We start from the raw sequence: 25,448 nt of genomic DNA, 5'->3' as shown, positions 1-25,448 counted from the left end.
GATGTATCAATGTATAACACGTATCTACCATATAAAATACATCACACAGAATATATAATGTATTATATAATATACAGTGTAATTTTAGGATGTATCAATGTATTCACCATATATTTATATATGTTTCTTTATAATATATATGCAAAAATATTATAGATATGATAAATAATATATTTAATATCGTTATAATGCATATAATGCATTATATATATAATATATCTCTAATGCATATTATATATATAAACAATATATAAATCTATACAGAATCTATAATATATAACATATATAATATACAATGTAATTTTAAGATGTATCAATGTATAATATGTATCTACCATATAAAGTACATCACACAGGATATATAACATATAATGTATTATATAATATACAGCATAATTTTAGGATGTATAAATGTATAATATGTATTCACCATATATTTATATATAGCAGTTTATTTATAGTATATATGCGAAAATATTAGATATTATAAATAATATATTTAATAGAGTTATAACACATATGATGCATTATCTATATTTATAACGCATATTATATATATAAATCTATAAATATAATAAATTTATAATGCATTATATGCATTACAAATTCTGCATTATTTTGAATTGACAGAGACCAGGAGCTACCCAGGGGCACATGGTGGTCCAGAGCAGGGCCAGCCCTGTCCCTTCTGCTCCTGGGCAGATCCCAGCCTGGTGAGGTCACTGAACAGCCCCACCACATCCCCCTTTGCCATCTGGATCTCAGCTTTTCCAGCCCCAGGAGCAGCAGGATCAGAGTCAGCCTAAACCGAGCTCAGCAGAGCCTCATCCCAGAGCCCCCTCTGAGTCCTTGTCTTGAATTCAGGGTTTTTTCCCCCTAGGAGAGGTGTGGGGTGGTTGCTGTTCCCCAGATGCTCGGGATGCTCCGGGCTGTGCTGGGATTGCCGGGAGCCCTGCGGGAGCTCAGCACGCTCTTGTCACCCTCTTGTCACCGGCACGGCGGGAGGGTGTGGGCTGGCTGGCACTGAGGCAGGAGTCCCAGCGGGACTTCAATAAGGATAAAGCTCAGCCTGGTGAAAACGAGTCCCAGCCTGACAGATGGCCCTGAGCGAGGGGGAAAGGCAGGGAGAGCATCCTGCCTTCCTCCTGACAGGCCTTGTGCTGCGATGGGCACTGGGGGGACACCCTGGGCAGGGGTAAGACTCTGATTTTGATGGGGACAGGAGATTTATGGTCATCCCCAGTGGTCCTGTACAGCACAGGGATGCAATTCCTGCTCTCCATCCGAAGAGGGATGAGGAGGGTGGCCAAGACAGCCTTGCTTTGGCAAATCCAGTCCATTTTCATTTTCCACCCATCCCTGCAGTGACACGCCATGCCAAACTCTTGGCTCATCTCTCAACAGACACATTTCCCCATTCCAAACCCATTTGGAAGTCCCAGTGCTGGGGGTGGCCTTGGCCACTGCTGGAGAACAAGCCCAGCCACAGCAGCAAACAGTGAGCAGGGCAAGGGGGAGGCTTCACACCTGCTGAGCCACCCCAAGGAAGAATAATTTCAATTCTATCTCCCTTTTGGAAGGGACACATTTAATGGCAGAGAGGCTCCGTGCATGGCAGCAATCAGGAATTAACTCCCTGCATCCAAGCGCCGTGAAATTGAATCCTGTCAGCGTGGGCAGGAGCTGAACACAGCCCAGGAGAGGTGGGGGTTCCATGTCCCCATCCTTCTGCCAGAGCCACCAACCCATCAGGACAACCCCGGCTGCTCTGCCAGGGGAGGATGTGCAGCTCTGGGTGCTTCCCATCCTTCTGGGCAGAGTTAGGAGTCAAAGCCAAGTGTTTATCATGGAAACACGCAATCCTCCAGCCAGGGAATAAAGTGCTCTGACTCCATGATTCAGAAGGCTGAACAATTGCTTTATTAAGCTATTTTATATTACACTAACACTATACTAAATACGTACTAAAGGGATACTATACTACAAAGATACTATACTAAGGAATACTAAAGAAAAACCCAGACAGTTAGGACACACATGGATCCAATTGGTCAAGGAATTAAAACAATTTTCACTGGTGTCCAATTAACAAATCACTTCAGGTAAATAATCTCCAGAACACATTCCACATGTGCAAAACAACAGGAGCAGCAAACAGAGATAAGAATTGTTTTCTCTTCTTGTCTGAGCTTCTCACTATCTTCTCCAAGAAAAATCCTTGGGAAACTTGTGCCTGTTGCTCTCTGTGGAGAGCATTCACAGATACAGGTGCTGGGAAAAGCAGCTTATTTGTGGGAAAAAAGGCTCATAGAACCAGCTTATTGTTTGGAAATGCACTAAATGGAGTTCCCTGATTGCTCTGAGAGCTTTGGAGGAGGCCGCAGAGCACCTCAGGCACGTGGTGGGATTCTCAGGGTGGGCTGGTGCAGGACCAGGAGCTGGATCCATCATCCCTGTGGGTCCCTTCCAACTCAGGAATTCTATGATCTCCTTGATGCTCAACTCCTGCAAAGTGCTGTGGCTCAGGGGGGTGATGGGGAGACCAGAGAGGTTTCCAACCCTGGTACCCACCTCAGCAGGGACTGGGAATGGCAGCCAAGCCTGCCCAGCTCAGAATATTCTGATTCTCACTACCCAATCTAGTACAATATCCAAATCCTATAGCATTTCCATACAGCCTATAAGAATCATTACATTACCATACTGTCTTACATTTTAAACCCTAAAAGCTCCTCTTTGGGTCCCTTCTGCCAAGCTGGCAGGGTCTGCTCTGACCCTTGGGCCTGCCTGCAAGCAGAGGGTGTTGTTCCATCAAAAGGGCATCACCTTCAGCCAGCCACACCACTGTTTTCCTGTTGTTCAGTAACTGAGGTATCTCAAAGCTTGCTTTCATTTCAATCTCACTTATAGTTTCTATATTCTCAAAATCTTTAGCCAGGCAATCACATTGATAAGGCTTTCCTGTTTCATCTTCCCCAACACGGGGCAAAGCTCTTGTGCTGAGAGCAAGTGAAACGTGCTAAAACACAGGGACAATGGGAATAACTCCTGTCCTCCCACTCCAGGCTATAAATGGCCGTGGTCCTGCTCCTGGCTGGCTCAGCCATCAGTTTTGTGTCTCCTGAGCCTCCCAGGGGGAGCAGGAACCAGAGTTTCCCCCTCTGTGCTGTGCACACACCGTATTTTCCACCAGCCAGCGCTGATGGATGGCTCGGTCTCACCATCCACGAGCTTTGCTCTCTGGCTGCTCCAAGGGCAAACAATTCTCTGGACTGAGCCTGCAACGCTCCAGGCCAAGCATCGTTTTTGTCCTGGTTTGTCATTAAAGGATGTGCACAGCCATTCCAAGTGACAGAGCAATTTCCTTTGTGTCCTGCAAAGCGAAAGGAAAAGAAAGAAGTCAGCGTATTACACACAAATCTGCTTCTCTCCCGCAAGTTGAAATAGGAACAGCTTAATTTCCAGCAAAGCCAACACTGTAGTAATTCCAAATCAAAGGCTTTGTGTCAGAAGAATCGTTTTGCCACAGCCACAAATAATGAGCAATTTGTGTCACGTTTGGAGGTGAGATTAAAAACGAGCTGCAAAGCGACGCCTCGGCCAGTGGGTGGTTGTGAGCTGGACTTCAGAGGCCAAAGGTGGGGCAGCACTGGATTCCTGCTCCTGGGTGTCCCTTCTCCAGGTGCCACTGCTGTCCCTCCCCTCAGGTGCCACCAGCTGGCTTGGGGCAGACAGAGGAGCCAGGATGGGGGAGCTGGGGAAGAGAAGGCTCCAGGGAGAGCTCAGAGCCCTTCCAGAGCCTAAAGGAGCTCCAGGAGAGCTCAAAAGTGGCTTGGGACAAGGACTTGGAGTGACAGGATATGAGGGAATGGCTTCCTTCTCTCAGAGGGCAGGGATGGATGGGATATTGGGAAGAAATTCTTCCCTGTGAGGGTGCTGAGGCCCTGGCACAGGGTGCCCAGAGAAGCTGCGGCTGCCCCATCCCTGGAAGTGCCCAAGGCCAGGCTGGATGAGGCTTGGAGCAACCTGGGATAGTGGAAGGTGTCCCTGCACATATCAGGGGGAAGAACTGGATGATTTTTAAGGTCTCTTCCCACCCAAACCCTTCTGTGATTCCCTGCTTCTGTGAAATCCCTCTGGGGAGCAATACTCCCTGCAAAGAGAAAAGCACTTGCTTCTTTTTTCCTCCCAGAAATAGCGGGATCGTTTTAAAAAAATACCAATTTAACACTAATTAGAGGCAATTTCTTCATCTGCTGCCTTCTTGCATGAGGCAGGCGTCCTGCAAGGGACACATGGGAGCAGGAGGAATGTCACCCTGCCCCCTGCCAGGCTGCCAGCCCTGCGGAGCCGCCAGGAATTGCTGAGCAAAGCGCTGATGTGAGCCCCCATCCATCGCTGACAAGGGAAGTGCTGCCTGCTGCAAGGCCCTGCTTTAAATGAGAAGCGAAGGTGAGGAATACAACAGGCAAAACAAAATGCTGAACAGTGCCCAACTGGCCTTTCAAGCTGCCACTGCCCTGTGGCTGTCCCACAGGGGTCCCAGGAGAATGTGCAAATTGGTGGAAATTTCTACTTGGAAACGCCTGATGGAGAGGAGAGATTTGTGCATGGACATTGTGCATCCTTTTGCCCCAAACTTCTGACCAAGGAATAAGTTTGGATCTCTTCTAGTAAAGAAGGGTGAGGATGAGAAAAGAGGGTTTTTTGTGGAAGGAGGTGCTCAGCTCTGCACTGCAGAATTTCCACAGACCTGAACCTACTGTGGGGAAAGGAATAACCAGAAGGGACCTGCATGTCAAAGAAGCAAATATTTTATTGTGTAAAAACCAAGCAGACATTAAATAGAGCCCCTCCATCACCCATGTGCCTTGCAAACCACTGGGATGTGCCCAGGTGTCCCCCACAGGCTGCAGCCATGGAAGCACAGATGGATCCATCAAATACCTGTGGAATTATCAAAGTTTCAGAGCTCTGCTGTTGCTGGGTGTCACACTGAGACCCAAGAGCATCCTCAGGATTAGCTGCATTTTTGGGCAGTGCAGCGTGGGATGAGACACCTGGGCTGCAGCTCTGGGTTACAAGGGAGGGGTTTGGTGTCCCCCCAGCTCCCCTCAGAGCGGCTTTCCCAGGCCATGGCACATCCTCAGCATCTGTGGCAGCCGCTGGGGTTGAATTTAAGCACCAACTCCCAAGTCAAACAACTGCAGGAGAACAGGAAAGTCCTTGTCCCCGCGGCTGGCCCTGAGCAAAGCTGGGAAACAGGGCAGGAGCATGAGGAAACCACGGTGTGTCCAGGACCAAAATAAGTTTGTAGAACCATCCCATGACTTCTGTGGAGCCTTCTGCAGTCTCTGCTCATGTGAGGTGGTTCTGCCAGGAGTAGGGATGCTGTGTGCCCATCGTGGCTCCTCGTCACTGCAGGTTGGGGCTCGATGGAAACGGATCCTGCAGAAATTGGGACGTTGCATTATGCAAATTTGCTTCCTGGAAAGAAATGTTTTATTAACATGCGCTCCCTTCGCGTGTTGGCTTAGTCAATTTGGTCACAGCTTGACATCCAATAAGTTACTCTAAAGGCAATGGTTTTACAAAATGTTTTTCTAATCTATTTTAAACACTTAATTACAGTTGTGGCGCATTCATTAGGGACTCCGCTTTCAAACCTGGATTGCAGCAATAAATCCTAATTCTCCAAGTGTCAGTTGCAATCCAGACATGGCATCCAAGTGGGTGTCAGAGGCTGCTGAGGACTGGGGGAAGGATGTCTGGGCCATGTAGGAGCCCCATCCTCTGGAGAGGGAACCCCCAGTGTCCAGCCTGAGTTAACTTCTAATCACCAAGAAAGAAAATCACCCAAAAGAAATTTGGGCACCTAAGGAGGGAGTGCATGGGAGGATGAGTCCGCCAGGTGCTGTGGTGGCAACTGAGTGATGCTGGTTTTGGGAAATCCCAGTGAATTCCGAGCTGGTGCTGTGGATGCCTCTGGGGCTGTCCCTGGCACCATCAGTGTCCCCATTGCAGCTCCAAAGGCGCAAAGGCAAGGGGTGACCAGTCCCAGTGCCACACACCCCGAGGGACACCCTGGGGACGCTCTAACACACCAGGAGGAGCACGGGGACTCCTGTTCTCCCGAGCTCTCCTGTCCCCACACACTCCCCAGCAACATCAGCACAGCCAACGATGCTCAGGGCCAGCACCCCACATCGCTGCCTAGGACACTTACCTTACTCTTTGCCCAGATATTTCTTCATGATGCTGCTGACATCGTCCTCCCTGCCCTCGGCCTCGGCTCGGCGGCTCACGGCGCTGCCCTGGCTGCCGGCCCTGCCGCTGGAGCCCTCCCCGGCCGCCCTCGGGGGCTGCGGCCGCCGCTTGACGCTGTCGGCGCTGCGGGCCGAGCGCTGCGAGCCCGAGGATGAGGAGGCGTCGGAGACATCCCCGGGCTCTTCCCTGCCCTTGGCAGTGCCCTTGGTGTCGGAGGGCTCCAGGCTGCCCGAGGCGATGGCCTCGTCCTCGAAGCGCACGGTGAGGGCCCGGGGGTCCCTCCGGTCCCTGCGGGCTCTGCCCAGGCTGCTGGCCGAGCGCGACTTGCGGATGGCCGGCACGAAATCATCGAAGTCAACCTTGGTTCTCCTCTCGTAGTTGAGCGTGGGGATTCTCCAGCTGAAGGGGTCGCTCCCTTTCCCCTCGCCCAGCAATCCCTCCGGCTCCTTGCCCAGCTCCACGTCCTCCAGCGAGGGCTCCAGGCAGCTCCTCCAGGAGCTCAGCCGCGGCACCTCCATCCCCGCAGCCGGGGAGCTCGGCCGGCGGCCGGAGCCGTCCAGGCCCGGCAGGAGGGACTCGTAGGAGCCGAATTTCGATGCTTTTTTGAGCACTGGGGAACGCGGGGGCCCGGCCGGCTCCGAGGCCATGCTCCGCAGGCTGGAGGAGCGGGTGAGGCTGGCACCTGCTCCCTCTCCATCCCCTGCCCGATCCCCCTCCAGCCTCCCCGGGGCCTCCTCCAGGGCAGCCCTGGAGCGCCGCAGGGCCGCGGCGCCGGTGGTGCGGTAAATGGGCAGCGGGGACGCGTCCCCCAAACCCGGCTCCCGCTGCCGCCGCAGCTCCTCCACGTACTCGGAGAGGGCGGCAGAGCTGGGCACCGGCCCCGAGCCCACCGGGATCGACTCCGATGCCACCGGGACCGACCCTGATGCCACCGAGACCGACCCCGATGCCACCGGGACCGACCCCGATGCCACCGAGAGCCTCCTCCGGCTGGGCACCGGCGGGGACACCCCGCGCAGCAGCGATGGGGATGTGTCTCCTATCCTATCCACCGGCTTCTTTGGGCTCTCCAGCTCCTCTTCTTCTGCCTGAGGTTTCCCAAATTCCCGTCTTCTGGCCGCCAGCAGGGGACTCGTGGTTCTCCCCGGATCTGCTGCCTCGGTGGGGCGGACAGAGCTCCGGGAGGAGAGAGGGCGGCTCGGAGCGGGGTCCTTGGTGTCTCTGCTCACCCTGAACAAGAGAAATGTGGGACTAAGTTAAGAAACTTATCAGGTAAGTTGTAACATCAAGTTCTTTGTCTGCTGGCTGAGATGCGAGCTGCTGTCGTCTTCCCATTGTCATAATCACGTCATGAGGCTGATGCTGGAAAATAAAACAGCTCAAGGTACGTTCCACAGGAGCCCAGTCCCGTTTGTGGTTTGTAAAAACCCCCTGCCAACGTCAGAGAAACCCGTGTTAGTTTAGCTTGTGGGGTTCCCAGTGACCGGGATGTCATCCAGGAAGGACAAAAAGCAGTGAAAAGCTGGCATTGCCTTGGGAGTCTCGGGATGAACTCACTGCTGCATCCAGCAGTTGGGCAATGCCCAAGGATTTTATCTCAAATAAGCCCAGGTCAGCCAGCCTGGATAATTCCTGGTGGTGTGACCAGCTTCAGCTCTGCCAAGCCAGCACTTACCTCCAAATATCCTTCTTCTTGACAGATTACAGCAATATGTAGGATTTATTTTATTCCTGTCAAAGCCAAAGATTATTCACTAAAATTTTATGAAAGCGGCTCGCAGCGCACCCCCGACACATCTCAGTGTTATTGCTGGGCATGTTTCACCCAGGCTGCTGCTCAAACAGGAGCCCTGCTACACCTGGATCTGATGCTCCTGCACAGTGAGGGGGGATGGCCAGACAAGGGATCACATCCCAAACAAGGAATGGTGCAGGAACCACATGGGATCCACCTGCCACAGAAATGGGGGGACTGCAGCCACCAGTGGGGTTGGGGTCACTGGTGTCACTAAGCCCCTGCTTAGTGATCCCCTCCAAGCATTTTGACATTTTTGATCCTGTCCAAGCATTTGCTTTATGGCACGGTCCCTACTCCCAGGTACCCCCATCACTGCTCAGCCAAGGGAAACAAGGTCTGGCCTTACTGAGATGTGAATTTGGGAAAGAAAGGAGGAGGGAACAGGGCAGAGCAAAGCAGCAGGACCCAAAGAACAAAGGAATCTCCGGGAGGGAGCAGCAGTGATGAAGGTTCCTGCCCTGGGAATGCCGCTGTTGCCATGGGAATGGGGTGGGAGGGGAGAATTCCGGGACGCTCGCTCGGACCAGGCTCTGCTGCTGACCCGTGAAATAATTCACATTTGAGATGGGCTGAGGACAAACTCCAGAGCTGGGAAATGCGGGATTGCAGGAAGGAAGGGGCAGTGGAGCAGCTCCAACTTCCCGGTGCCCACTGGCACAGCCCAGGGCACAGAGATGCCCTCCCAAACTGGCACCCACCACCTTTCCCCGCCCGTTTAACCAGCCTAAATCTCTTTATTATTAAGGAATTAACCAGATATTTCATCTCCCTGAATCACTGCACTCTTCAGGCCCGTCCCATGCTGACACTGCTGAAGCACCACAGCTGATTAATAGTTTGAGACATTTCAATAATGCTGGATTTTAGGACCCTAAATTGCATCTTTCTTAAACGACTGGTGTAATCCTTCGGTGAGGTTTTGTGCAGAAATTGCTCCATTCATTCTGCACGTTCCCAAATAATATTGTAACCTGCGTGCTGCATGAATGGATTTCATAAATTAAACACCGGCATCAGGGTTTTTATTTGGGTTTTAAGGCTGAGATAAAAGTGAGTGGAGATGTGAGAACCACTAATGGGCTGTGAACAAGGACTGAACACGCTGTATTTATTGTCCTGTTCAACATGACTGACAGGGGATGCTTTCCTGAATATCTTTAGGGTCTGAAATGGAGTGAAAGCTGCAAAGGTGGGATTGTTCCAGCTTCCATGACTGCCCCAGAGCCCAAGCAGGGACTTCACACTCTCCATGCCCTGGTTTCCAGCTAAAGGCCAAAACTGCCCCATCCATCCTTGTCTCTCCCAAAAGTTCCCATTTTCTGCACCCATTAAACTGCCAGAGGCAGGGCTGGATCGGATATTGGGAAGAAATTCTTCCCTGTGAGGGTGGTGAGGTCCTGGCACAGGGTGCCCTGAGAAGCTGTGGCTGTTCCTGGAGCCCTGGAAGTTCCAAGACCAGGCTGGAGAGAGCTCAGAGCAACCTGGGATAATGGAAGGTGTCCCTGCCCATGGCAGGGGATGGGACTGGATGATTTTGAAGGTTCCTTCCCACCCAAACCATTCCATGATTTGTTTCTTTAACTGTTCCCTTATTCCCTCCAAAATCATGGCTCACCTTCCTCATCCTCATCCTCCTCACAAGGCAGGACACAAGAGCCAGACAGTCACACCCCATCCTCTGCTCATCCCTAAATCCCTCTCTGATTCCCAGCACGAATTCCCAGGGCTCAGAGTGACCCCAGGAAGGCACAGGCAGCCCCAAAAGAATGTGATGCCACGGGAGGCAGGACCCTGAGCCCCTGCAGCCCTGAGCAGAGCCCTGCTCCTCCAGCATCCTCAGGGAAGATGATTTTCCCATCTTTTCCCAGCAAAAAATGCCTGGGAGGCACCTGGAAGCCAACAGAGCTCTGCAATCTGCCATTCACACCAAACCAAATGACATACAACAATAATTAGCGAAGATTACATAGCAATTAGTATGATTACAATTATACCAGTTGAAATCATTTATACAATAAAATCCACACATGCTTTGCAACACATGACCAGGGCCGAAAGCGTGGCTGGGATGCTTTTCATGGGAGCTGATAAATAAAACCCAAGACAGTTTCAGGGAGGGGAGAGACATTGGCCTCATTTCTGTCAGGAGAGGATTTTCTTATCACACCATCATCTACACAAGAGCTCCCGGTTTCCCACGTAATGATTTGCTTCTGACACAATTCTGGTTAAAAATAAACCTGTCGGATCCCCAGCAGCCTTGGGACCAGGGCTCCTGGTTTTGTCAACCAGGGTGGGAGGGGAATTGCTGCCAGGGTGGTCCTGGGGCTGTGGATGCCCCAATCCTGTGGGATGCAGGATGGAGAGGCAGATCCTGGGGCTGTGCATCCACTCCCTGACTGCACCCCTGGCTAACCTCCCATCACAGCACAACCCTGACCTGCCTGGAAAAGGCCAGAATAAATACATAAACTTTTAAATTGCCTTCTTAATAATAATAAAAAAAAATCATATTTATCACAACCCTGAGCTGTGTCGTATTTATGGAGGCTTAGCTCTGCCGGCCAGCGTTTTGTACAAGGAATTTAAATAGCAGAGAATTAAAGGCGACGTTAATCAAAGCTCTCCCTCCTGTAAGCACAGGAGTGATAAGAGCTGCCTGCTCTCCTCTGGCTCTTGGCAGCTGTTTGTTCAGCAAACAGCCCAGATGTGGTGCTGAGCAGCCAACACAAGCAGGACTCATTTTTCATTACTGGGAGCCTGTGTAAGACAAAGGAATCTTAATAAGGAAGAGCTCGTTTCCCTGATCTCGTTTTTATTACCTCCAGTCTCGTCTCCTGTTTGTTTGCATTTCATCCCCTCCTCTCTCGATTTCCATCCTAGATGAGCTGCAGCCAAACACAGCAGCTCCCACACCAGCAGTTGCAATCAGCCCCTTCACCAGCCCCAGGACAGAGGGAGATGCTCACACTGAGGCTTTGATTTAGGCTCAGGATAAAGGCCACAGGCAGCCCAGCAAACCCCAAAATCCCAGAATCACTGAGGTTGGAGAGGAATCCAGGAATCCAATCCCCACCTTGTCACCCAGCCCACAGCACTGAGTGCCACCTTCCTTAGGGATGGGCACCCCAAACCTCCCTGGGCAGCCCCTGCCAAGGCCTGACCACCCTTTCCATGAAGAAATTCCTCCCAATGTCCGTCCTGAAAGCCTGCATATCTTCTACTATAAATCCAAAGTATAAATTGGATATATATACCCAAAATAATATATTAGCCACAATGCCTGTTTTTCTGTCATTCATTAATGATCAGAGCTGGGTTATTTGGACCAAAGCCTCCTCAGCAGCACTTAGGAAGGGCTTTATTTATTGTGCAGGGTGCCAGTGAGCTCAGCCCACTGCTCTCAGGGCTCCCACTCTTCACTGGTCTATGGGAGTTGGAATGGGATGATTTTTAATGTCCCTTCCAACCCAAACCATTCCAGGATTCTGTGACCTCCCCACAGGTCTGACTTGCTCTTAAACTCTGGCTTGTACCTCCCCAGACTGCTCCAGCTCACCCAGGGTGTTTCCTGCAGGGGAATTTCTCTTCAGAACATCATTTCTGACAACAGTGATTCTCCTGAACAAGGCAGGTGGGGGCTGTGGGGATGCAGCTCTCCGGAATCAGAGCAGGGAGATTAATACTAATGTCTGCAGTGAGACTGTGCTCACAACCCTGACAAATCCTGTCACCTTGGAGCATCTTCACCTGCAGGGAGCTGTGCCCAGCCTCAGCCTGGCACCTGCCCTGGTTATGGGGAGAAAAACTGGGAAAGCAGTGATCATGTCCTGAGACAGCATCCCTGGGGGAGCAGCAGGGTGGGGAGGTCCTGAATCGCAGGGGCTGTGAGCAGGGGCACTGCCAGCCCTGCCCACCCTGAATTTCACCCCTGCTCACTCTGAGTTTGGATGGTTGGCACCTTGCCCACCTTCCCTACAGGGGGATGATGCTCTCTGGAGCCCACTCTGCTCCCTGCCCTAGGATTCCATCCCTGCTCCATCTCTGCCCTCACAAACCTCCAACACCTTCCTCCATCCTCACCAGCTCTCTCCAAAATGCAGCCCCAGACCCTGATTTACACAATTTTTCCAAACTCAAGCCATGGGATTGTTTCACATATGAAACACAAATTTCTCTGTGACACAGAAATGGGGTTTTTCTCTGGACTGGGTGGTCCCTCTGATGGGCACGCACAGAGCAAAGCATTTGGGCTGTGCAGGTGCTTGGGCCCCTCTCCATCTCTCCCCTAGCCCATCACCATCACCACCAAAAATTAACATATTTGATATTAGAACAGTAGAAACGCACCCCTCTCCCTCAGTGGCGAGCATATGGCATACAAACCCTCAAACAGGCTGCAATGCCTCTTTAAATTATCTCCAGAGAACACATCAAGGCATATTTTCCTGCTTGAAGCACGTTTTTGATGTAGTGACTTTCATCTGGCGTTTCACTGATCCCCGGCGTGGCAGTGACTGCCTCCCTCGATTTGATGTTTTAACCTTAAACGCCACCCAGGAGCTCCATCCTGCGCATCCCAGAGGAAGCTCCCACACGTCATCACCACCCAAGACCCCCAGGATGGGCTGGGGTCCCTCACCTGAGGCTCTGGGTGCTGCGGCTGCCCACGGATGGTGCTGAAACGCTCCCAGCCACGCTGGCACTCAGCAGGGACGTCCAGCCTGAGGAGGAGCTCGGCCAGGACTTGAGGCTCTCTGCAGGCTCCAGGCTGAGCACGGAGCCAACAGTGGAGCAGGCATCCCTGGGGGGACAGGAGAGACATTCCTAATGAGAGAGTCTGTGAGAATTTTCCCTCATCTGCCTCACGATTGTCGTTGGGGCACCACTGGAGAGAAGATCCCCTCCGTCTAGAATCTCTGAAGGAGAAAGACACACGCCAAAGGCCCTGAGACCTGAAAGCTCAGTGTTAAGTTATTTGTTTTCACAGGTGTGTTTGCTGTGTGCTAAGAAGGGGGCACCGTGCCCTTTGTGCAACAATAGCAGCTCTGGAAGCTGTCCCACCTCTCGGCCTGGCTGGACTTCTCCTGAGTTTTGGGTGGTCTCCCACCAAAGACCCTCACCTGTTTTACAACCACCATGACAGACAGACTGAGATGTAAGGAGCCTCTCCATCAAGGACTGAGACATGGAACCCCCATGTGAAAAGGCCCCTCTGCTCCTTCCAAGAATTGGGACTGAAAACCCCATGTGAAAAGGCCTCTTTTCTCCCTCCAAGAACTGGGACTGAGACCCCCAACCCAGGGGAGGTGTGTGGGGGAGGCAAGCTGACCAAAGCGAGATGTTTGCCTGCAGGTTGTGACCGCTGGACCAAGAAAACAGTGCACTTCTACTCCAAACCAATCCCAAAGTGCCAACATCACTGCAGAAAATGGAGAAGAAGAAGAAGAAGAAAGAAAGGCTGGACATGCCCAGATTCCTCCATCTTATCCCCATACCAAAATCCTAAAATCTACATTTTCAGCCTGTGATCATTTTGCTATTACACCGTTCAAACCTGTGTGACTTTCACGTCCTCATACAAAGCTGGCAACTTGCTCCAAGGGCCAGAATCAAATCCCCAGGTGCTCTGGGCAGCATGCCAGGGTCTCCGAGCCCCCTGGCGGGGTCCTCAGCAGCTCTGGACACCCGGAGGGATGCACTGAGTTCTGACACCCCCCAGCCCTGCTCTCACCTGTCAGCGTCGCTGTCGTCGCTGTCCCTCAGCCCCTCCAGGGCCACCTGCAGGTCTGCGATGCGGCGCATGGAGGTGCCCAGGTCAGCCTGCAGCCCCTGCCGCGCCTCTGCCAGCTCTGCCAGCTGCTGCTCCTGCACAGGGGACACCAGGAGAGGGTCTGCGCCTGCCTTGGGGGCTGCTGAACCATCCCACACCCAGCCCAGTGCTGCCTGTGGGGCTGGTTAGCTGCACCATGCCCTGCGGTGCTTGTGAACATAAACTGCATCTTCCAGCACCTTCCAGTGATTAAAGGGGCTCCAAGAGACCTGGAGAGGAATTTTGGATAAGGGCATGGATAAGGGCAGATTGAGATTGCTAGAAGTAAGGCTAGTATTGGGGTTGTGATAAAGAAGATTGGGGAGGATGTTGATGGTCAAATAGGTTCTTTGATAAATAGTTTTACTCCACTTCTTTGATAAATAGTTTTACTTCCAGTGCTTAAAGGGGCTCCAGAAGAGCTGGGAAGGAATTTTAAATAAGGGCATGGAGTGACAGGACACAGAGAATGCTACCCACTGTCAGAGGCAGGGTTAGATGGGATATTGGGATGAAATCTTTCCCTGTGAGGGTGGTGAGGCTCTGGCACAGGGTGCCCAGAGAAGCTCTGACTGTCCCATCCCTGGAAGTGCCCCAGACCAGCTTAGGACAAGGCGTGGAGCAACCTGAGATAGTGGAAGGAGTCCCTGCCTATGGCAGGGGTGGGACTGGATGAGTTTTGAGGTCCCTGCAACCCAAACCATTCCAGGCTTCACAATCTGACACGACCCACCCATCTCCATGGACCAGCATCTCCCACCTTGCACACCAAGGGCACCAGCCTGGCCCTGCACCTATGCTCATCACATTCCACATCCTTCCAGCTGGGAAGGAACCCCTCCTGCTGTTCCCAGGCCATCACAGGGCAGAGAGGAGGGAGCAGCAGATCCACAGTGATGGAAGCTGCCAGCTGTGAAATCGCCACGGCAGCGGTGACAAGGTGAGGGATGACTTGAGACAGGCCAGGGCACAGGAGCTGGCACACTGTCACAGTAAATAATGGAAGGCCTGGAATCACCAGGCACACAGGGCCTGGGGCAAGAGCATCTCAGTTCATCAAAACATGGAAAGGAACAGCCCAGTTCGGGTGTCACAGCAGCTCCTGGGAACGCGCTGGCGTTGGGGAAAACTTCACTGCTGATCAGAAGTTTTCTGAAACTTGGTGTTTCCAACTTCCCTCCTGGCTTAGGGAGAAGGTGGAAACGAGCTGTTTCATCAAGGGAAGAGTTTCATCAAGGACTGCAGGGGCTCAGAACAGGGCTCACAGTGAAGCACCAACCCTGAGAGGAGGAAAGAGCCCCAAGCTCTGGGTGCCCACGTGCCTGGGTTCAATATTTGGGACTGCAGGAGCAGGGAGTGGAACTGCTGCCTGATAAAGAGCTGAGCCCTTCCACAGGCTGATAAGAGCGCCTATTGACTCACCTGCAGGCCATGGCACAAATCAAATACAGTTCAGTGGCTGCATTTAATTCCACTCCTCTGTCCTGCTGCTGTTAACAGCCATGGGCAGGGAGGCACAGAACAATATCCCCCTGCCAGCACTCCAAAACCACTTCTCTGGCCACAAACACAGAAATTCCCTGAGATGGCTGTGGGAGCAGCAAACAGAATGCCCTGGGGGCTGGAGGGGTCCCCCTGGCTGGTGGGGTCACCCCTGAGCTCGCTGCCTTCTGCATGATGCTGGGAATGATGAGAGGGAAGGGACCATCCCAGGTGATGCTGCTGAGATGGGGCTGCCCCTGGCACCCCCAGGACACCCCTGGCACCCCCAGGACACCCTTGGCACCCACAGTTTGTGGCACACACACTGGTGGCCTCGGGAGGGGGACCTGGGATCTATCGCCCACCCGAGGGGTGATTTCAATGTGAGCCACAAAATCGATGTGACACTGCTCAACCCCACATCCCAGCTGTCCCAAATCTCATCCACGGAGGCTTCTCGTGTTTTTCTCCATACCCTACAATTGTCTCAAGGAAAGGAATAATTTCGCCACAATGATTCAATTTCAGATGGAAAAGCGCTGCCTGCAGAGCACAAATTGACAAGGCCCAGCACCAGGCCCCTGGCACCCAGGGAGCTGCTGGACACCTTTGACACAGGTTGTTTCCATCTAAATGTAAATCCAAGGAGCTTTTCTCTTTCCACACAGTCCCTGGGCTGAGAACTGACACCCTCACACAGGGCAGAGCTGGCTTTTTATTCCTCTGAGCAGAAAATGGGGAGAAATAAAGGGGAAAAGTCACATTATTGGGCTGACAGGGAGCCTGGATTAAAGGTTTCCCCAGGAACAAGGGGACAGGAGCTCACTCAGTGATGCCTGGCACTCACCAAACCCACAGGGAGCTGCTCTCACTCCTGAAAATATTCTGCACATCCCTCATGGAAAGGGATTTCAAAACCTTCTTTTCCTTAAGAGGCTTTTTTTTTTTTTTTTTTCTCCCAGCTAATTTTGTCTCAGAATTATCTGAAAAGAGGTTAAAAGGAGATAAACAAAACCAGCAGTGCAATGATCCCCGGGACTCCAAAGGATTCCCAGGCCAGCACCACGTCCTTGTCACCACCTCATGTTTATTTTGTATTTTTGTATTTTTGTATTTTTGTATTTTTGTATATTTTTGTATTTTTGTATTTTTGTAATTTTGTATTTTTGTTTGTGCTTCTGCTGTGACAACACCACCACCTCTGCTCGCTCCCATCCACCCCGAGTCAAGTGTAATCTAATTAATCCAACTCGAATCCCTTTTTCTTCTAATAACTGAGCCCGCACCTGCAGAACTCATCCATCATGATTATTTTTAATTAAGCCGTTAACTCGCGGGGTTTTGGGGAAAGTTTGAAGTGACAAAAATTCGCTGGGTTGAAGGCTGCAGTGTGAGCACCGTGTAATTGGTGCGTGAGCAGCTGATGGATTCCTGAGGAATTCACTCTTTTTAAAGGCAAAGCAGAACCACAACAGCCCTAATTTGCAAATAGGCACCGAGCTTTCACTCCTGGCTCCTCCATCACCTCTAAGGACCGGCTGCCTTTGATGGTAATTGTCATTAGAGCTCCTCAAAGGTGTCAAAAAAAAATAAAAAACCAAACAAAAAAACCCAAAACCAACAACACACCCGCAAAAAAGCAGCCAAAAAAACCCCAAAAAACAAACAAACAAAAAAAAACCAAAAAAACCCCTAAAAAACAAACACAAAAAAAAACCACAAAAAAACCCAAAAACGCGAACCAAAACAAAAACATAAAAAAGCCAAAAAACCCGCAAAACAAAACAAAAAAAGCCCCCCAAAAAATAAAAATAAAACAAAAAAGCGCCCAAAAAAACCCCAAAAAACCCCACAAAAAATACCCCAAAAAAACCCAAAAAACACACAAAAAAACCATTAAAAAGCCATAAAAACCACACATAAAAAACACTAAAAAAACATAAGAAACCAACCCCCCTCAAAAAAAACACATAAAAAACAAACAAACAAAAAAAAACCAAAAAGCAAAGAACCAAACCAAACCGACAAAAAAAAAAAAAACAAAACCCCAACCAAAACAAAAAAAACCCAAAAAGCCAAAACCACCCCAAAATAAAACAAAAAAGCTCCCCAGAAAATAAAAACCAAAACAAAAGAGCCTCCCAAAAAAAAACAAAACACAAAAAAACCCACACCAAAAAAACATTTAAAACCTCCAAAAACAAAAAAAAAAACACAAAAAACCCTATAAAAACATAAGAAACCCAAAAAATCCAAAAATCCCAAAAACACACACACATAAAAAACCCCAAAAAACATTTTAAAAAAATTAAAAAACCAAAGGACAAAAAAAACACACACAAACAAAACCACACACAAAAAAATCGCACCAAAAAAAAAAAAAAAAAACCAGCAAAAAAACCCTTATTGTTTGCAAATGAGCAAAACCCCCTAATCCTGGAGTTCCAACTCAGTTGTATTACACAACGTGGCCATAGCAGGGCCAAGGCAAAAGATCTGCCAGCAAAAGAACCAGGAAAAAAAAAATAAAAAGCTTATTTACACTATTTACACTGAGCCTCTCACAAAAAAAAAAACCCAACTTGTGAAGAAAATCTTCACACCTGCGCTTCAGTTTTCTGTAAAATGAGTTAATTATTGCGCTGATGAGTTTCACAGCTTCATTAAAGAAAGCTGGTTTTAGGATAGCACCCACCAGCCCCCCTGGTGTGCTCAGGGGAGGGTTCAGCGGAGCTGTGCCGGGCACAGAGGGACAGGAGGACACCCAGAAATCCCTGGATTGTGCCTCAACCAGCCAGGGCTCCATCCCAGCTGGGTCAGACCCTGTTTTTCCCGAGGAATTCCACCAAAAAGGCACCTGGCTCTCCAAAGAAGAGACCTGAGCAGCTCCTGCCCATGGCTGGAGCCCTTTGCTGAGTTTTCACCCCAGAGCCCTCGTGCAGATGTTTGAATTGTGCCATGAAATCCAAACTCTGCAGGCAGCTCAATCAGAGCAGCGCGGGCAGCACCATCCTCCCCGAGGAGCAGCCTCAGGAGGGAAACCCAGACACTGGGACGGCCACTCATTGTCCCACATTCCTGCTGCTCCCAGCCCTTCTCCATCCCTCCCAGTCCCTGCTCCATCCTTCACAGTGCTTCCCCACCCTTCCCAGACCCTGTTCCATCCTTCCCAGCCTTTCTCCATCCTTACAGAAAGAGTGGTCAAATACTGGAATCATCTACCCAGGGAGGTGGTAGAGTCACCATCCCTCGAAGAGTTTAAAAAAAGACTGGATGTGGCACTTGGTGCCATGATCTAGTTGAGGTGTTTAGAACATGGGTTGGACTCGATGATCTTAAAGGTCTCTTCCAACCTAGAATTTCTGTGATTCTGTGATTCTGTGATTCCCAGCCCCTTCTCCCTCCTTGCCAGCCCCTGTTCCATCCTTCCCAGCTCTTCTCCAGCCCTCTCAGACTCTGTTCCGTCACTCCCAGACCCTGTTCCATTCTTCCCAGCCCCTGTTCCACCCTTCCCAGCTCCTGTTCCATCCCTCCCAGCCCCTGTTCACCCTTCCCAGACCCTGTTCCATCCTTCCCAACACCTGTTCCATCCCTCCCAGCCCTTCTCCACCTTTCCCAGCCCCTGCTCCATCCTTCTCAGACTCTGTTCCACTCTTCCCAGCCCTCCTCCATCCTTCTCAGCCCTTTCTCCATCCTTCCCAGCCCCTGTTCCATCCCTCCCAGGCCCTGTTCCGTCGTACCTAGCCCTTCTCAATCTCTCCCAACCCCTGTTCCATCCTTCCCATCCCTTGTTCCATCCCTCCCAATCCCTGTTCCATCATTCCCAGCCCTTCTCCACCCTTCCCAGGCCCTGTTCCATCCCTTCCATCCTTGGCCTGTCAAGCTCTGGGTGCCAACCCAGCAGCTGAGAATTGAGGAGCTGCTGCAGGCTGGGATCCAGGTTTTATTGGGAAAGGAGCTCCAGCTCCAGGGAGGAAAAACCCAGGATGTGCAGCCAGAGCAAAGAGAGTCCAGCAGGGCCAAGTCCTACCCCCATCATTACCAAACACGCCTGGAAAGTGTTCAAAACCCATCCTTCTTGAAAAATTCATGAGGCAGAGCCATCTGCCTGGCAGCCAGCTCTCGTCCCTGCTCCTCACTGGGTATTCCCTGCTGAATGGCACAAGGCTGCCTCCCTAGTGCCCTGAACTGGGTGGGAAAAGAAGGAGGGATGGAATGGAGACACCCTGAGCCTGGCTGGGGATGGTGGCGTGGGATTTTCCACTGATAAATATGAGCTGTGAGGACAAAATACCTCCTATTCTGTATACTTTATATATATTCCATATATATCTATATATACAGGCAGCAGCTCTGAAACAAGACAGGATTTTTAACCCAATCTCTGCCAGGAATTTGTCCTTTCAATACCCTCCTTTAAACCTGAACAGTGTGTGGTAAAGTCCACAACCTCACCGCCGTGTATTTAAATAAGTTTTTCAAAAATTGTTAGGAGCAGAGCACGACTTAAGTAATGTCAAGTGAATAATTCAGGCTGGATTTATAATTGATGGGGGATTTAGCAGGAGCAGAGCCATAAGTGGCTTTCTATTAACTATTGATGCTCCCCACCAGACTGGGCTGGGCTCCCTGATCACAGCTCTGGCCCATGTTTAATTCAAGTGCTCTTCAGAGGACACAGTCTGGGGATGCCTCTGCTACCAGGAATATCACAGCAGTGCCTGGAGCCAGTTCCTATTGAGCAATCCCCATGGGAAAGCTGGGATGGGGAGCTGTGTCTGGGGGAGCCCCCCTGCTCCTTTCTCCTGCCAGATAACCCCAAATATCTGGATAAACCCAGAGCCCTCCGTCCTGCCTTACAAGCTCAGCTGTTTGTGTCTGATTTGAGGGAGGTGCCTCTAAAATCCCTTTCAGACCTCTTTGCATGCTTTATCTGGGAGAACACAAGAAGATCCTGTACCTCCCCATATGAAACATTCAGAAAGCTGCTAAAAATACAGGCACAACCCCCAAAAATACAGCAAAAAGAACACACCCCCATCCCAACAGAATCCATGTTCCAAGCACTGCCCTTCCAGCAGAGCTGCAACAAACACCCAATATCACAGCACCCACAGCCACTGCTCCCCAGTCCCTTAAATCAGGGAGCCCAGAACACCCACGGCACCTCAGCAGAGCCTCTCTCTTCTCTCCATCCCTCCCAGCCCTTTTTCCATTCTTCCCAGCCCTTCTCCATCCTTCCCAGACCCTGCTCCATCCTTCTCATCCCCTTCTCCATCCCTCCCAGCCCCTGTTCCACCCTTCCCAGCCCCTGTTCCATCCTTCCAAGCCCTTTTCCATCCTTCCCAGCCCTTCTCATGGCTCTGCAGAGCATCAAAGGCTGAGATTTGACCCCATTCCATGCCCAGGGGAGGCTGGAGCAGGCAGGGCTGAGCCTGACAGAGCAAGGGCAAAGCCTGACCCCGGTGCAGGCAAAGGATTGGGAATCGTTCACACCACCCCCCTCGGCAAGGCTTGGCAGCCTCGGGGCAGAATAAATCCTGAAATCTCCTTGATTGCTAACTAAAAGATTATTGATAAAATAACTGCTCCTAATTCAGCCCTGCTGCCAGCAGAAGTGCAATATCTTTCAATTACCACTCGGGAGCAAGGCTTTCCCTTGGATTACTGGAAGAAGCGACGTGAAAAGAGACTCTGGAAAGGGCTGGGAAGTGAAGGTGAATCTATTTCTGCAGCTCTCCAAAGCCAGCTGGGGCTCTGCTTGTTCAGAGTGGATTTAGCTGCTGGTTGGCACTGCCTGTGCAGACACAGGGCGGGTTTGGCAAAGCCAGGAGCTCCAGGAGGAGCTGGTGCTTGGGCTGAGCCTGGCACAGCCAGCCTGGCACACCTCAGCACTCAGGGCCAGGGCATTTCGCACCCACTGTGGCTCTGTCTGACATGAGGAGAACCAGCATGAGGAGCCGCAGGAATGACCTAACTTGGAATCACAGATTCACCTAGGATGGAAACACCTCCAAGATCATCCAGTCCAACTGAAACCACATCCCCAAGTGCCACATCCACACATGAACTGCATTTCTGTGAGAGCAAGCAAAACCGCATCATTCCCACAAGAAAAAATGGAGCAGAGTGACTGTCCAGGCTCCCAGACCAGCCATGGAGAAGGGAATACGGAGATCCTCAAGGACAGCTTTGGTTCAATGGTTTGGAGCTGCAGAAAGCTGCAAAGCAATTCCCTGCCCCTCCCAGAGGGACAACTCCACCCCCAGAGCCAGAGCACACAAAGGAGCACACAAAAATGAGTTTCTGGAGCCCTCAAACCAACCCAGGGGCTATGAGGGGTCACCTCCAAACCCCTGTGGCCATGGGATCCCCCAAACCCCTGTGGCCATGAGATCCCCCAAACCTCACCAGCTCCACGCGCCGGCGGCTGGACTCCAGCTCCCTCTGCACCAGCTCGTCCATGTCAGCCTTCATCTCCTGCATCCTCCTCTGGTAGTACCTGCTGCTCTCCCTCTCCCGCGCCTCCGACTCGGCCGCCTTCTCCAGCTCCTCTCCCATCTGGATGATGCTGTCCCGCAGGCGCAGCACCAGCACCTGGGGAAGGTGAGGAGTTGGGAATGTCCCTGTGAGCACCAAGGCACTGCTGGCTGTCAGAAACACCCTCGGAGAGAGAGCAGCAGTGCCCCCAAACCCCTGTGCTGCCCCAGCCCATCCCAGCCCTTCCCAGGTGCTGCTGTCCCCACAGGTGGGGCGGTGGCAGTGCCAGGGGAGCAGGGGGTACCTCGAAGCGCTTCATCTGCACGGCCTGGAAGTCCAGCTGGCTCTCCAGGTCCCGGATCCGAGCTTCCTGCCGGCTGACGATGGAGCGCTCGGCCGGGCACTGCTCCAGCTGGGCTGCCCTGGCCTGAGCTGCCTGCAGCTGGGAGAGCAGGGCTGTGTCAGCATCAGCATCCCCCAGCCCCTCTGCTGGACCCCTCTCCTGATCCCCTTTCCTGAAACCCTCTCCTGGACTACCCTGTGGCAGACATCTTTTATGAAAAATCCTTTCCTCAGGATTTTTTCTCCTGAGAAGCTGAGACTCCTCAGGAACAAAATGTAAACAATGGTTATCTGCTGCTTTGGAATGCAACAGGTGCATCTGTGATTGGTCTCATGTGGTTGTTTCTAATTAATGGTCAATCACAGCCCAGTTGGCTTGGACTCTCTGTCCCAGCCACAAGCCTTTGTTATCATTCTTGGCTATTCTATTCTTAGCTAGCCTTCTGATTAAATCCTTTCTTCTATTCTTTTAGTATAGTTTTAATATAATATATATCATAAAATAATAAATCAGCCTTCTGAAACATGGAGTCAGATCCTCGTCTCTTCCCTCATCCCAAAACCCCTGTGAACACGGTCACAGACCCCTCTGATGCATCCCTCTGCTGATCCCCTCTCTGATCCCCTTTCCTGATCCCCTCTGCTCATCCCCTCCCCAGTCCCTCTCCTGGCCCCTGAGCTGCTGTGGCCAAGCACTGCCCTCCTTTCCCAAAGAATTCCCTGCTGTTGGAGCCACACAGAGCAGGCATGACAGCGAAGTGTGGCTCTGAATGGAGAACCTGCTGGCCAGGACACGTGGCTGGGGCTCCTTTGCTCTTCTCTCCTCACACACTCTTTGAGGACAGCAGGCGTAAAAATTCACAGTCTTTGTGGAAAGCCGCCTGGGCCAGGCTGTTTCCTCAGTTCTTACACTGAGATCTCCAAAGGAAACTGCCCTTTCAGTGATCCCGGGTTCAGGTTTTGAATTTGACCTAAAACTACAGGAATTCGTCTCCTTTTATCAAGCCTATCTCCAAAGCACCACCCGCTCCTCCTGCTTCTGATTCCTGGGCAGCTTAGCCACGCTCCAGTAAAGCACTTCACTTAATGGGATTACTCATGTGTTTAAAATTAAGTCCCTCACTCCAGGAGGGCTGGCACAGCCTCAGAGGCGAGGGGGTGCAGCCCTTGTTGGTGCCCACCCTGGGGCAGCCCTGGGGTCAGCCCATCCCAATTCAACAGGGGAGGAGGGAGAAACCAGGCTGTGAATCCCAAAAATTCTGCAAGGAAACGATTTCTCCAGCCTAAAGAGGTCCCATTCCTCAGCAGGGGTGCCCCAGGCTGGGCAGGAATTACCTTCTCCTGCAGGAATTACCTTCTCCTGCAGGCTCTGCTTTTCTTTCTTCACATCCTCCACCTGCGTCTGCAGCTCCCGGATCTGAGCGATGTCCGTGGCTGACTGCAGGAACAGAAAATGTGGAGTTGGGAGCAGCAGGGCCCAGAGCAGAGGGCTGGTTCCTGCCTGAACCTCCAGTGAGCTGCTCCTGGACTGCCCCGATGGAGCTGCATTCTCCCAACTCACTGCAGCTTCCCAAAATTTTGAAACAAATATTTGTGGATCAGGATTCTCCTGGTTCCAGACACAGGCTCCTGGATCCCTACCACCTCTGCAAGGGGCATAAGACTGTGAATTGTCAGCCTGTCCCCTCCCATGGGAGTTTTGAGGTCCCTCAGCTCCCAGGATAATCCTCTGAGAGAGCCTGGCATAGTTTGGATATGGCACTGAAAGCACCAAGGCTGACTGACAGCACTTTTTAACCTCTGGAGGAGAAAATGGTGAAAGGAGGAATAAAAACAACCCAGAGGGACAGCTCTAGGATTCCCCAAGCGTTGAAACTAAAGGCAAAACACATCTTAAAAGAAGATTTAAAACTGCAGGTGAGAGGATTTGGTGCTGTGAGCCTTCCCTTCCTCATCACAGCATCTCTGTGGCTCCTCACCCCTTTGTGGACCCTCAGATGCCACCACCAGCTCCATGCCAGCCTGTAGGGCTTTCTGAGAGCCATCCCAGGGCTGCAGAGGCTCCCCCAGCTCCTACCTGGGCGATCAGAGCCTTGTGCTTTTCCATTAGCTCATTCAGGTCCTCCTGGTCCTCATCGATGCGCTTCAGCAGGTCGGCTCGCTCGTGCTGCAGCTGGAACAGCTGCTCGTCCACCTGCAGGAGGATCCACAGCTCCTGCTTCATGGATCCCACAGGGAACCCACCAAATCCCCTCTGGAACATGCTGCCAACAGCCCCCAGCCCATCAGAGAGCCAGGGCAGGACCAGGAGGATCCACAGCACCTGGATCCCATAGGGAACCCACCAAATCCCTTCTGGAATACATCACCAACAGCCTCCAGCCCATCAGAGAGCCAGAGCAGGACCAGGAGGATGCACAGCTCCTGGTTCATGGATCCCACCAAATCCCCTCTGGAATACATCACCAACAGCCTCCAGCCCATCAGAGAGCCAGGGCAGGACCAGGAGAATCCACAGCACCTGGATCCCAAAGGGAACCCACCAAATCCCTTCTGGAATATGCTGCAAACAGCCTCCAGCCCATCAGAGAGCCAGAGCAGGACCATGGGATGCTGCATCCTTGCAGGAATTTTGTCCACCCAATAAACCACCCCGGGGGCTGCTGTTTCCAAGCAGTCCAGGTTATTTAGTGAGGAATATCCTTGGAGACTCAGTAAATTCGCTGGGATGTTTTATAAATATCCTCAGAGGTGTAATTAACGCTCCAAGGTGATTTATTAAACACTTCTGATTTAGCAAAGCAGCTGCTGATTGCTGCCAAACCCCCCCGAGGTGGGACTGTGCCCTCCCACCTGCCCTGCCATGGAACCCACCAGGGTCTTGCTTCTGCTGAGGGTCTCCAGCTCCATGTGCAGGTTCTCCAGCTCCTGGGCTGCTGTCTGCTGGCATCTCTGGGCCTCTGCACACTTGGCTTCGCTCTCTTCCAACTGGGGAAAGGTGCAGGGGATCATCATTAAAGGAGCAGAAGCCACATGCTGATGGTGCTGTCCCCATGCTTATTTCCACTTTCACACAAATAGGGTGTCACCCTATTTTTTTTAGGTTCTTCTAAACCTTCTGATGTTTATAGTCTTATAATGAACTTTGTCACGCACTTTATGTAAATAACTTATTTTTGCATTCTTTTATGGAGGAGGATAAAGTTGATGGACGGTTGGTTTGTCCAGTGTCATTGGAAAGGTGGCACTGTCACCCTCCAATCCACT

At 51.5% G+C, this 25,448-nt stretch overlaps 1 protein-coding gene across 1 annotated transcript in view; it reads right to left on the bottom strand.

Annotated features, from left to right (window-relative positions):
• Nucleotides 1-4,798: 4,798 nt before the first annotated feature.
• MYO18B (myosin XVIIIB) overlaps nucleotides 4,799-25,448 on the bottom strand; it is a 70,751-nt gene continuing 50,101 nt past the window's right edge. Inside the window, exons 37-45 of the mRNA XM_059485431.1 lie at nucleotides 25,056-25,169; nucleotides 24,259-24,375; nucleotides 23,536-23,619; nucleotides 22,144-22,281; nucleotides 21,771-21,956; nucleotides 13,800-13,933; nucleotides 12,708-12,869; nucleotides 6,227-7,497; nucleotides 4,799-5,448 (exon numbers count right to left, since the gene is read on the bottom strand). Coding sequence (XP_059341414.1) covers nucleotides 6,228-7,497; nucleotides 12,708-12,869; nucleotides 13,800-13,933; nucleotides 21,771-21,956; nucleotides 22,144-22,281; nucleotides 23,536-23,619; nucleotides 24,259-24,375; nucleotides 25,056-25,169 — 2,205 coding nt within the window. The 3' untranslated portion in view covers nucleotides 4,799-5,448; nucleotide 6,227. The remainder of the gene's footprint in view (nucleotides 5,449-6,226; nucleotides 7,498-12,707; nucleotides 12,870-13,799; nucleotides 13,934-21,770; nucleotides 21,957-22,143; nucleotides 22,282-23,535; nucleotides 23,620-24,258; nucleotides 24,376-25,055; nucleotides 25,170-25,448) is intronic.

The sequence above is a fragment of the Ammospiza nelsoni genome, chromosome 18, assembly GCF_027579445.1.
Source record: "Ammospiza nelsoni isolate bAmmNel1 chromosome 18, bAmmNel1.pri, whole genome shotgun sequence".
Classification (NCBI taxonomy): domain Eukaryota; kingdom Metazoa; phylum Chordata; class Aves; order Passeriformes; family Passerellidae; genus Ammospiza; species Ammospiza nelsoni.
Note: the sequence above shows the minus strand (reverse complement) of the source record. Positions and strands in the feature narration are given on the sequence as shown.